The 13,092-nt window shown below is 29.4% G+C and overlaps 1 protein-coding gene across 1 annotated transcript in view; it reads right to left on the bottom strand.

Annotated features, from left to right (window-relative positions):
- Positions 1-10,992: 10,992 nt before the first annotated feature.
- The window catches only part of stw (straw), a 176,798-nt gene continuing 174,698 nt past the window's right edge, over positions 10,993-13,092 (bottom strand). The window contains exons 8-9 of the mRNA XM_065513470.1: positions 11,259-11,489; positions 10,993-11,184 (exon numbers count right to left, since the gene is read on the bottom strand). Of these exons, the coding sequence (XP_065369542.1) occupies positions 11,036-11,184; positions 11,259-11,489 (380 nt within the window). The 3' untranslated portion in view covers positions 10,993-11,035. The remainder of the gene's footprint in view (positions 11,185-11,258; positions 11,490-13,092) is intronic.

The raw sequence follows: 13,092 nt of genomic DNA, 5'->3' as shown, positions 1-13,092 counted from the left end.
TGTGGACACACTCACAATTGGGTCCACAATCTGGTGGACGATTATCACCATTACAGAAAAGCTCTGGCGGTATGTCATGTATTTGCGAGAGCATTGGTGATGGTGGTGATACATACGATATTTCATCTATTAACGATGTCAAGTGATCACCACTAGGAGCCACTAAAAGTTTACAGTTTTATTTTATGCACAATATGAAAAAAGAGAAAATATAACATTAACTTATGATCTAATGGTGTAAAGGAACCACAAACGTTTTCCGGGATTGTTTTAGTAGTCTTAAAAACGTTTAACCCTTTTTTGTTGAGGGCATTTCAGGTTCCATTTACAATTATTTATATAATTTACGAACTTTTTTACACAAAACAAACATACAAAACTATAAATACATACATATTTTTCAATATTTATAACAAGAAAATGTTTGCATATTATGCTGCTGTAAAAACTTACCCAAATATTTATTATATGTATTGGGTATAAATAGATTTTTTGGTTCATAAACATAGAAACGGAAGGGTAAAAAGATTTTCACATCGGGCCTTTCGATCAACACACTTTTGTCCACTGTCTTGGCATTTTTCAAATTCGATACACAGATAGCATCGGCACGTTTACGATCACAGATGGCATCTAAAGGATTAAGTACCTGTAGGAGAGTATTTGAATAATACAATTTTAATAATTATTTGAACAAGTTTTCTTTAGACTTAAGACTATTGCACTTAGTAAAACTAGATATTTAGACTTACTTGTTGTTTAGTTTTTATAAGGACTTACTTGAGCTTTGATTAAAAAATCAAGTGCTGTTTATTTACATTGGAAGTAGAAGGGATGATGGGTACCAAATTGTTCCCCATTATTGGAAATTGATACAAAATTCTGTCCTTTCTTATTAAGGATGTAAAATTATAGTATTGTTGTTTAATAAAGTTAATTTATTATGGAACACTTATGTTATTTACACGATCGCAGAAGATTGAAGCCTGTTATGATCATTTGAATTTGTAAATTCTCTTAAATTATTCTGATAAAACTTGAGTCAAATCGTATAATGTTAAACCGCATCAGCTCTGAAATTTGGAAATGCTTTCACAAGGGAACACATTGGATTTGTTACGTTTTTGCAAAAAAATATTTTTCAAGGTTGGCTATTCGAAACGGTTAAGGGTTAAAGGTAACATTGTTTATATTATTTAGGTAACGATGATTTAGCTGTAACGGTATTTGCTTTTATTTCGGTAACTTTATTTTAATGATATCGGTGATTTCAGTTTGACTTCGTGATTAAAAATAAGCCAACATTGGAATTTTAAATCACATTTTATATTCTTCAGATTTCAATAAGCTCAATTATTGAAGGAAGGGAACAAAAATCTTTGAAAATCATCGGACTTTACTCGTTCCAAATTTGTTAAAACATAGTACACAGCTTCTTCATGGCATACAAACAGGGCTGTCACACATTTTATTCGGAATGGTTTCAATTCCGTATTTTTTATTCCGATCGATTTCGTTTTAGGTTCTTCAGATTCCGTGTAATTTATTAATTCGAAAAATATTTAATAATTCTGTATTTCTGATTTTAATTTGATAGCGTTTTTTGTATTAAAGCTAAAGTGAAGTTTTTGGTGCAGAAACTGATTAAAAATTTTAGAAAAACAATTAATTACAAAAACATATCAATTCCACTTTGAAAACTGCAAGTGGTTTCATTCCGAAAGAAATTTTCGTTTTACTTTTTCTGAAGAAGCAAAAAACAGAATTAATTCCACTTTCGATCGGAATGGTATTCTGTGACAGGCCTGCAAATACAAACTTGCTCGTCTGTTTACACGCGGCAAGTCTGTGTTTAATTTTGTGTGTCAAAACTTAATAGACGCCATAGTGAAAATGAGAAAACAAAAGAGAATTGAAGAGACTTGCCAGTACAAGCAAGTGTGTATCCTAGGCGAATTCATACGAGGTGGTGTCAGTTCTACAAAAACAACGATTGGTCTTAACAAATGTCAAAAAACCAAAATGAAAAATTAAACAAATAAGTATTTAAACTAAATATAGTGTTGATAATTGAATAGTGAGGGCTTTACTTATTTATGTAAACAATAAATATTTTGTTAATAAGCTTAGAATATGTAGATATTTAAATATAAAAACAAGCTTTGACAGTTGTTAGAACCAAAAAGCGAAAAAAAAATTATCAGTTGTTTGACTGACTCCACCTTGTATAAATTCCACCTTGTAAAATTGTGTGTACCCCTTTCTTCTGGCCTCTCTCTCCTATAAACTCAGACTTGCGGCAAGAAAACTTGCCCTGTGTAAAAGCACACTTTGAATTTCCCAGCTCTTAAGTTAACTGCTCCTGTCAACAGAAACTTGAGGAGAAATTGGAAAAAAGTTAATTTCGTGTGCCCATTAAGCATTATTTTTTGCGAAAAAAACGATCACTCAAACAAAGTCTATGGGCACTGCTACACGTTCAATATATTGTTACGAAATTGTACTTGAATTCAAATATAACGATTTTAACACGGCTGAATTAAAAGTAGCCTAATGCTTTCAAATAACAAACTGTAACATATCTGTGGGCATTATTATCATTGAAATAAAAGCTTTCAGTTGACCATTGATCGTAAGTTGGCAACGCTGTTTGCTGCGACCGTATATTCGAATTCGAATATTCAGTTAAAGAACATTGTAGAAAGTACACCACAGATGGCGTATGTATTAGAAATCTCTAGACAGTTAAAGAGAAATCTAGAGTGCAGATGGCAGTGTTATAAATAGTAGCAGAGGTTGCAGTCGTTAGTGAGTTTATGAGAGACGCTTTTCGAATAAAAAATAACCGTACAAAATTCCAAAGTAATTAAGACTGAAACAATTATTTTGAGTAAAAATATATATATGGTTATAATTAATTATGTACCTGTTATTAATTTATTTCAATATGGTTATCAGAAACTTCTCTTAATTAAGTAAAATATATATTTTTTTAAGCACTAATTTGATTTACATTTTTTTTATTATATTAGCAACACTATTTCTGTTTTGTAGTTGACAAAAATAGAAATTAGCCTAATTCGGCTACATCGGCATGAGTAGTCGTGTGGCCGTGTAGCTGTGCTGTCGTTAAAATAATCGTCTCCATATAAACGTGTGCATTTTATTTTTGACAGATTGAAGTTGGTAGCCTGCTGTCTTGAATGTGTTTAATGCATGAGTGCTGTGTTTTTCAAGTGAATTCGTGTACATTATAAAGTGTGTCTGTATTTCTGCGAATTACACAGAAAAACATTGAGTGACTATTTAATTCTGTTGTTGTACATTTTATATAAATAAAGAGTTGTTACAATTTTCAAACTACTAAACGGCTTTTATTTGCAATCAAAAGTATCCGGTTTATTTAAAGGAAATAAACCAACGTTTTGAAAAGGTTAAAACGTAACAATATATTGACCGCAATTCAGTATCGCGATATTTATTGAAGTGTTCATGGATCACAGAATAGCCTAATATTCTAAAATCCAGATCGCGATCCAAATATCACAATATATGTTGAACGCATAGCAGTGCTCTATGCATGTGGATCGGTGATTGAAAGTTCGAGAGAGGAATAAGTGGTTTAAATTTTAAATGATCACTTGGGTATGAGAAAGCTTTCCGCAAGATGGCCATGAATTAGGCTACGAAATGCTCCCTCTTCCGCCCTATACTCTGGATTTAGCTCCGATTGACTATTTCTTGTTTTCAAACCAGAAGAAATGTCTTGGCGGAAAGAGATTTGACTACAACGATGAAATCGTCTCATAAAAAATACATATTTTGATGACTTCGACAAATGAAACAGTTTTACTTTATGTAACTTTCACTCATCTTTTACAATATATCAACTTTCACAAAACCAAAGTAAAGAGAATTTCGAAATTCTGGAAAAATTTGAATCTTTTTTATAACCATGTATATCAAATATTATCGAATTCAGAAGAGCAAAGTTTCAGAAATTATTTTTTTTTAATTGAAATTTTTCGCTTTAATGTTCTTTCTATTTATTCTCTTGTTAACGGATTTGTCACACTCCTTATAGTTTCAAAAAATACGATAATTTACTGAGTTTGGAGAATATTTCCCTTACACTTAAGATTCCTAATCAGAAAAATTTTTTCCGGGGAATTTATAATTTTCAAAACGGTAAAACAGTTAACGATAACCTATAAAGTCAACTCCAGAAGTTCAAAGAACTCAATTCTAGATTTTTATATTTCTCAACATAGACACTATTAATTTGCATAGCAGTGCCATAATTATTACCAAATTGCATATTTGAAGTTTAGTTTGGCCGCAGATTTTGTATTCTAGCCTAGATTCGTCAACGTGCATGTGATAACTCAAAGTGCATGTGAATTAAATAAAGGATATGTACAAATTAAAAACCTTAGAAATTAAATGTTCAATTTTTAATATAATGAAATTTCTTAAAAAAAATGTCTTGCAATAATACAATTTAACTTGAGTCTAATTAAAAGATAATTTTATTAATTTTTTTTAGTAATTATCACTTAATTAAAAAATATCAATCAATTTATAGAAAATACTTAAGTTTTCAAAAACTACATTTCATTACCTATCCATTGATATATAATATGTAATATTTGACTATTATATTATAAGCTAAAATAACACAAGTAAATCATACCTAGTGAAAAATTTCCTCTATATTTACTTATAATACTATTAATGCTTACTATGCTTACTATGCACTTCTCATTTTTACATGTACCATTTGTTTTATGTTGTAGACTGCTTTGTTGTTGTTTTTTGTAAGTGCGCATGCGTTTTCGTTAGTTGGTCTCATACGAATTTCTTAACTGAGCTTAAGTAAACTTTGATTGACGAAAGATTCAACATTTTCAATTAACGTTGATCAATTGAATAGATTTGAAACTGTTTGGTTCATAAAAATTCATGTAAGTAAATGATAGCAAAAAATTTATTTTTCAGTAAAAAAAAAGTTTTCACAAAAAAATTTATTTTTCTCTAAAAATTAATTTTGTTACTAAAAATTTAATTTTTTACTAAAAAATAGATTTTCCACTAGAAATCCATTTTTATACCCTACACCACCATAGTGGGGAGGGTATTATGCGTTTGTGCAGATGTTTGTAACGCCCAAAAATATTAGTCTAACACCCACCTTAAAGTATACCGATCGACTTAGAATCACTTTCTGAGTCGATTAAACGATGTCCGTCCGTCCGTCCGTCCGTCTGGTTGGCTGGCTGGCTGGCTGGCTGGCTGGCTGTCCATGTAAACTTTGTGCGCAGAGTACAGGTCGCAATTTTGAAGATATTTCGATCAAATTTGGTACATATTACTTTTTCGGCCCAAGGACCAAGCCTATTGAAACTGGCTGAAATCGGTCCATTATTTCACCTAGCCCCCATACAAATGTCCCCTCGATATTGGACTTTATCGGTCATAAATGTTTAATTTATCTATGTATCTACACAAATTTCGCTCCAAATAAGTTTTATATATACAAAATTCATGTCACCAAATTTTGTTACGATCGGTCCATAATTAGTCATAGCTCCCATATAGACCCGCTTCCGAAAATCACTTTAACGTGCATAAATCGCTTAAAAATGTTGGTATACACACAAAATTCAACATAGTTAACTTTAATATAGACATGAATCACACGACCTAATTTTATGGTGATCGGTCCATAATTGGTCATAGCTCCCATATAAGGCCCACTTCCGAAAATCACTCACGAATATAAATTATTGATATTTTAAAAGAAAAATATTTTTACTCATTTACTTGGTGTAGGGTATTATATGGTCGGGCTTGACCGACCATACTTTCTTACTTGTTTTTTATTAAAAAATTGATTAATAACTAAAAATTCGATTTTTTACTATAAATTAAATTTTTCACAAAAAATTAGATTTTTTAGTAGAAATTTAATTTTTAATAAAAATATTCACTAAAAAATTATTTGTTTATTAAAAACCCTTTATTCACTTTACTAAAAAACGAACCGTTTGCTGTCTAAAATACCGTTTTTTCATAAGAACAAATTTTTTCCAACAAAATGTGGTTTAGATAACAAACGTTGTTTTAGACAATAAACTGGTTTTAGTTATTAACCGGTTTATTAATCAACAAACAGTTTTGTAGTGGAAAATATATTTTTTTAATGAAAAACGTATTTTTTTTAGTGAATAAACGGTTTTTTAGTGAACAAACGATTTTTTTAAAGAACAAACGACTTTTGAGTGAAGAAACAAAAAGTTAGTTAGATAACAAATGGTTTTTTAGACAGACATTAAACGTGTTTCAGTCTAAATGGTGCCAGGAAAAGGTTTTGTAATGAAAAACGGATTTTTAGTGAAAAAATTGTATTTTAGTTCACAAACGGTATTTTAGTCAGCAAACGTTTTTTTTAGTTAACAAATGGGTGGTAAGTTCATAACACATTTTTTAAGTTAACAAGCTATTTTTTTTAGTGAATAACGTTTATTTAGTCAACAAAAGTTTTTAGTGAAAAAATACTTTTTAGTGTGAAAACGGTTTTTTAGTGAGTAAACTGTTTTTGAGTCAACAATCGGTTTTATAGTTAACATACGGACTTATAGTGAGCAAATGATATTTTGTCAACAAACGCATTTTTAGTGAATTTTTTTTTAGTGAAAAATTGATTTTTTGTGAAAAATCTATTTCTTTAGTGAAAATCCGAATTTTTAGTAAAATAATTTTAGTGAAAAATTTAATTTCTAGTGAAAAGCCAAATTCATAGTAACAAATCGAATTTTTGGTGAAATTAAATTGTTTGTGAAAAATAGAATTTTTAGTGAAAAATCAAATTTTTAATAAAAAATCAAAATTTTAGTGAAAAATCAAATCAAAAAAGTTGAATCTTTCGTCAATCAAAGTTTACTTAAGCTCAGTTAAGAGTATGAGACAAAACAAACTAAAACGCATGCGCACTCACAAAAATCAACAACAAAGCAGTCTACAATATAAAACAAATGGTACATGTAAAAATGAGAAGTGCATAGTAAGCATTGCTAGTGTTATAAGTAAATAAGAGACAATTTTTCAAAAGGCGTGACTTACAAGTGTTATTTTAGCTTATAATAAATAGTCAGATATAACATATTTTACATCAATGGATAGGTAATGAAGTCTAATTTTTGAAAATGTAAGTAGTTTTTTGTAATAATTTATAAATTTTAATTAATAAGAAATAAGAATTAAAAAAAAAATTAAATAAAATTATCTTCTAATTAACCTCAAGTTTAATATTAAGTATTATTGCAATTATTTTATAAGTAATTTTATTATATTAAAAATTGATTATTTGATTGTTAGTAGAATGAGAGGTTTTTAATTTTTTATTATGATCTGGGTCAGCATTATATGTAAGAATTGTATATATCCTTTATTTAACTTACTAGAATAAAAAAACCTGTGGTGAAATTAAACTTCAAATATGCAATTTGGTAATAAATTCTCTCGTTTCACTACTATGTAAATTAATAGTGTCTATCTATAATTGAGTTCTTTGAACTTCTGGAGTTTCAAATGTTTGCTATTCATTTTAATGCGTTATGGTTTTAAATATTCTTTATTTCATTTTGTATTAATCTTCGTAAGCCTCAACATTTTAACATTTTTATGAAATGGTTTATTTTTTATTTTCAAAAATTTAAAAAAAACTTTATTTACATTTTCAATTATTTGAATAAATCCGATAAGGGGATATTATTTTTCCCGTGAAATATTCAAATGTTGTTCAACAAAATTTCATATTTCATAAATTTTTAGCTTTTATTTTGAAACATTTGTACAATATATAGCTATGTTCAATAACTAAAAGTTGTTACTAGTTAGTAACAATTGTTACTGGAAAAGCGTTCATTAACTCAAAAACTTGCAAGTAGAGAAAAAATCAAGAGCGTATAAATTTTAGAGAGTGTTCTCTCGTTGCAAACTATTACAAGTTCTATTTTGAACTCGTAATAGTTAGCAGCTTATATTCTATATTTTATATGTTTTGTGTTATTGTTTATTTATTTAAAATTTTATTTTTGTGGTGAAAAAATGCCAAAACAAAAGAATTTTCAATAAAATTAAAGAAAATGTGAGTTTTTATACATTTTAAAAGGAATAAAATAAGAAAATTGTGTGTATAAAACAATTGTTACTGGAAAAGCGTTCATTTACTTTTTACTATTATTGAGAATTTAAAAGAGTAATTTTGTAAATTTTGATTTTATTCTTGATTATTACTGGGAAAGTAAATGAACAGACCTTATGTAAGTTTATTCATAGTATTGGCCATTGTTAGCTACGACCTTTTCCCATCTTACGAGCCAAAAGAACTGCTCATCTTTTGAGGCCAAGAACGTATCAAGCCAATATCGGATACTCTGTTCCAAAGTAAAGCATATCCCAGAGAGAACCTTATGCAACGAAATAAATAGTAGTCGGACGGAGCACGGTCTGGACTAAAAAGTGGGAGAGGAAAACTTTACAACCATTTCATTCTAAATACATTTTAAAAACAAGTAAGAAAGTATGGTCGGTCAAGCCCGACCATACTGCGACTTGTACTCTGCGCACAAGGTTTACATGGACAGCCAGCCAGCCAGCCGATCAGCCAGCCAGCCGACCAGCCAGCCAGACGGACGGACGGACATCGTTTAATCGACTCAGAAAGTGATTCGAAGTCGATCGGTATACTTTAAGCTGGGTGTTAGATTAATATTTTTGGGCGTTTAAAACATCTGCACTAACGCATTATACCCTGCTCACTATGGTGGTGTAGGGTATAATTAATTGCAACATGTAGCCGAGCATTGTCATGATAAAATATGTTTATTTTTATAATTTAAAATTCTTTATAGAATATCGGTAACGTATTTAGGTAATGGTATTTATCGGTAATGGAATTTTAGCGGTAACGGTAATTTCAGTTATTTCGGTAACGATAGTTTAGCAATAAGGGTAGTTGAGCTGAAATTACATTTTAGGGGTAACGGGAGATTAGTGGTAACGGTAGCCATCCTTGAAAAATGTTGTCTTAATTTAGTATCAAAAATTTTTCGGAAATTTCCGGGATTTAACGAATTATATTATTATTTCCGGGAATTTAGGAATCCTATTAACACTGTAGAAACGAATGGTGGATAAAATTAGGACGATTGGTTACCGTTTAAACCGAATTAGAGTACCATACCAAGGCCGGAGTTAAATACATTTAATTCTCAGAGAAATTAGCTTCCAGGTAAACTGTTTGTGGAATTTTAGAACGATGATTTTAGTAAAATTGGTAAACACATGATTAAAGGCGGGAAAATGTACCATTAATCTTATCAACTAACTTAACAATTTAGGAGCCGCAGAATAAAAGGAACTCTTTAGAGTTTTTTTACAAATAGATTTTTTTGGTATTTTTATAATTTGGCTTGAAATCTTCAAGAAAAAATAAATTTCCCAAAATTTTTAAATTTTCAAAAAAGTACCTTTTGTTCTGCGGCTTCTCAATTATTGTAATATTTGTATTTACAACAATACATAATTGTGCAAACTTAAACAGCCAAATAGTAATTCTTTTTTTTTATATATAATTTATTTTGTTTTTATTTTAAAAATAATTAAATTTAATATTAACGGCAGTAATATTCGTATAAAAATATAATAATAATATTTAATATTTTACATGTCTTTATACAATAATTATCTCATCTTTTTTTTAAATTTATTCAAACATAAAAAACAAAAAATAATAAAAAATTAACATTTAAATAAGCTGTGCAAAATAAAAAAAAAAATAATAAAAAATTAATACAAAAAAGTTAAGGCAAGGGGGGAGGAGGAAAGAGTATTTTACCAGTTACATTTTTAAAAATTTTTTACAAAAGTAAAAAACTTAAAAAACATAAAAATAATCATAAACTATTGCAGTTCTGTATTTAAAAATAAAAATATTAAAATATACACTAAGAGTACAAACAAGTACAAATTACTTAACGTGTTGTTTTATACACAAAGGTTAAATAAAAGGAAAGAGCTTTAAAAGTTAAGGAAATTCAAAATTTTGCAGTTAATAATAATTATATAGTACATATATAGTCAACAAATTAAAGGGCAAGTTGAGGAAGTAAAGGTGAAAATTTTCTTAATTTACAAACAAAACAAAGGAATTTATTATAAATACTACTAAAGTAATATTAAAAAAAGTTGTCAGGGGCATTGTAATGGTTTCTAGAAAATTAACTACATTTGTGGTAAAGTGTATTCGAATAAAAAAAATGTTTAAAAATAATTCATAGTTTTATGACTATTGCGCCGGGAATATGTAGATATATTAAAAACATGATCCCTTAAAAGTTTGTTAAAAATATGAAACCCTTTAAATCAGCTAAACTTTTAAAGCTTATATATAAACAGCTTTTTTTTAGACATATTTTATGGCTTTTTTACAATTTTACAAAAAGTTGTTTATATTTAAGCTTTATTTAGCCTTAAAAGTTCTAAATACATATTTCTAAAGCGCAAATAAGAATAGTAATAAAATAATTTCAAATACATAATTGTTTAGTCAGTAGAGGGTCTTTTTTCTTCTTCATTATATACACCTAAATAGTGCTTTCGTTATTTATATAGAAAAAATAAAAGCTTAAAGCTTTAACAAGCTTTAAAGTTTATTTTTTAAGTGCTGCTTTATAATAGAAACAGTTTTTGCAGTTTTTTGTTTGTTTTTTTTTATAATACACTTTTGTTATTTTTTGTCTATGTCTTCTAAAACTTTGTACATGTGTTACCTAGAAAATGTTGAGATTTGTTATATAATTTGTTTTCAACAAAATTTTTCGTTTTAAGGAAATTCTAATTCGTTGTCAATCATTTTCTCTAACACCTATTAGTTGTTGTCTTTTATTTAGTTTAGTTCTTGTGTTGTTGTGTGTTGGGTTTTTCTTGTTTTTTTTTTGTTTAATTGGTAGTAATTAGTTTAATATTGTATTTAATTAATTGGTATAGGGGGCGTGTGATCACCACATGTAGGGAAACCTGGTGGCACTGGTGGCAAATCGGCATTTGTACCCACTTGCAAAATCAAATTCATACCAATTACAATATGGAACAAGAAATGACAATGGAATAGCCAGAAACCTTTAATTAATAAAAAAAAAGAAAATTAGTTAATTTGTTAAAAATGTGGCTGATTTTGTTAAAGTTTAACTTACCGGGATTATCAGCTCTAAATCTCAGGACCACATAACCATTATTTGGCACCGCAATGGTATCTTTGGTGGGTGGCAAGTTGTATTGTCTGTGCAAGAGACCACGTCTATCCAAATCCAAGGCATGTTTCAAGTTAATCTTCTTGACATTAGTATCGGGCGAACGGCCAATACCCACTACACTGAAACCGTAACCGTGCAAATGGAAGGGATGTGACAAATTGGGTTGTTGGACTAAAAAAGAAAGTGTACAAATATGGGAATTAATTTATGAATGTTAAAGGAAATTATAGTTTAATAAATTACAATTCTTGTTATGACCGATTATAATAATTTTTTTTATATTTAAACAATTTCATAAAAACTTATTAATTTGATTGTATTTTGGAATGAATTAAGGATAAGAAGAAGGTTTTTTAAACTTGATATTAATTCACGAAATATGTACCAAAAAGTTTTTGACTTAAAGATTAGCGATTAAATAAGGATTAATATTTAAATGTAGTTTTTAAGATGTCGATTTTTCGCTTTATTTGGTAGTTTGGACCCTCGATAGTTTTAAGACGTTTAAATCACCGAGTTCAGACAGTACTATCCCTTCGATTTGGAGCATAATTCGGAATCATTGACAGTGTTAAATGTGGTTTTTATACGTTAAGGTGGTAAGACTATCGTTGCCCATTTAGCTCTTTTTAATAACCCAAAATTAAATATTTTTAAAATGCAAAATTTGTTTAAATGGTAAAGTGTTATCTAATGATTTTACCAACTATTAAGCCAAAGTGATCGACGTCAGAGCTGATGAAAAACTGACTGCCTTTGTGATTACTTTTTTTTGGCAACTATCTAACGAAAGGTGTGCAATTTTATATTTAATGTCTTAATTTAGGTCTGTTAAGGTTGGGTCTTGTTAAAATATACTAAAAACTTCGTTGACCTTTCATACGAAGCACTACATACCAATAAGTGTTTAAAACTTTAGAAAGAGTAATTGATGTTCACTTGAGAACATTGATTAAAACTAAGCTACCTCTCTGCCTCTTAACTATCCTATATTAAGCGGAAATCTGTTGTGGTTTATATTGAGAAAACCCTTGAGTAAGGGTAATGGACATTGCTTTCCTGGATATTGAGAAAGCTTTTAGAAATGCTATCCATGTCAATTATATCGGATCCGAACGGATTTGCTGTAGACTAATCCACTGTTGTTTTAACAGAGACTTATGACCCGTAGGATCATAGCCTCTACTATAAGGGAAACCACCATCTCTAGGATGGCGCTGGTGGTGCAATAAATTAATTTCTTGAGAAACTTGATTCTATAGATTTTAGGACGATTGCGAAAGAGGATGATGTCTGGCAGGATCTCGAAAATATCTGGAACTGTATCGCAAATAAAGGGATCGGTACTACAGACACTCTGTACCTGAGGTGATAAGTATGGACTCAGTGATAACTCTAGTAAAACTGACCTTGTACTGTTTTCAAGAAAATATCTCTGTACATCGCTTAAAGGGGGTGGTGCTTAATTTTTCTTATAGCGGAAAATATCAGGATATAAAATTGGTTTGGAAACTGTCATTACATTTTAGCACTTATTCTAGGGTGTCTAGGTCGGCTACGGCCATTTATTCATGTAGAATGGCCTGGAGAATTACTTAAATACTGATGTATGGTGTACTTGTTTGTTGGAAGGTTCTTCTGTAATTCACACATAGTAAATCGTTTGAGAAAATCTTACGAACTGTACTTATCGCGAATGATCAGAATTATATGGGTTACTCTTATCACGAAAATCTATTTGAGGTTCTTCTGTATGTCACCCATCGTTAGAGGA

Source organism: Calliphora vicina, chromosome 5 (genome assembly GCF_958450345.1).
Source record: "Calliphora vicina chromosome 5, idCalVici1.1, whole genome shotgun sequence".
Taxonomy (NCBI): domain Eukaryota; kingdom Metazoa; phylum Arthropoda; class Insecta; order Diptera; family Calliphoridae; genus Calliphora; species Calliphora vicina.
The sequence above is the reverse complement of the archived record's forward strand: the minus strand, read 5'-3'. Positions and strand labels throughout refer to the sequence as shown.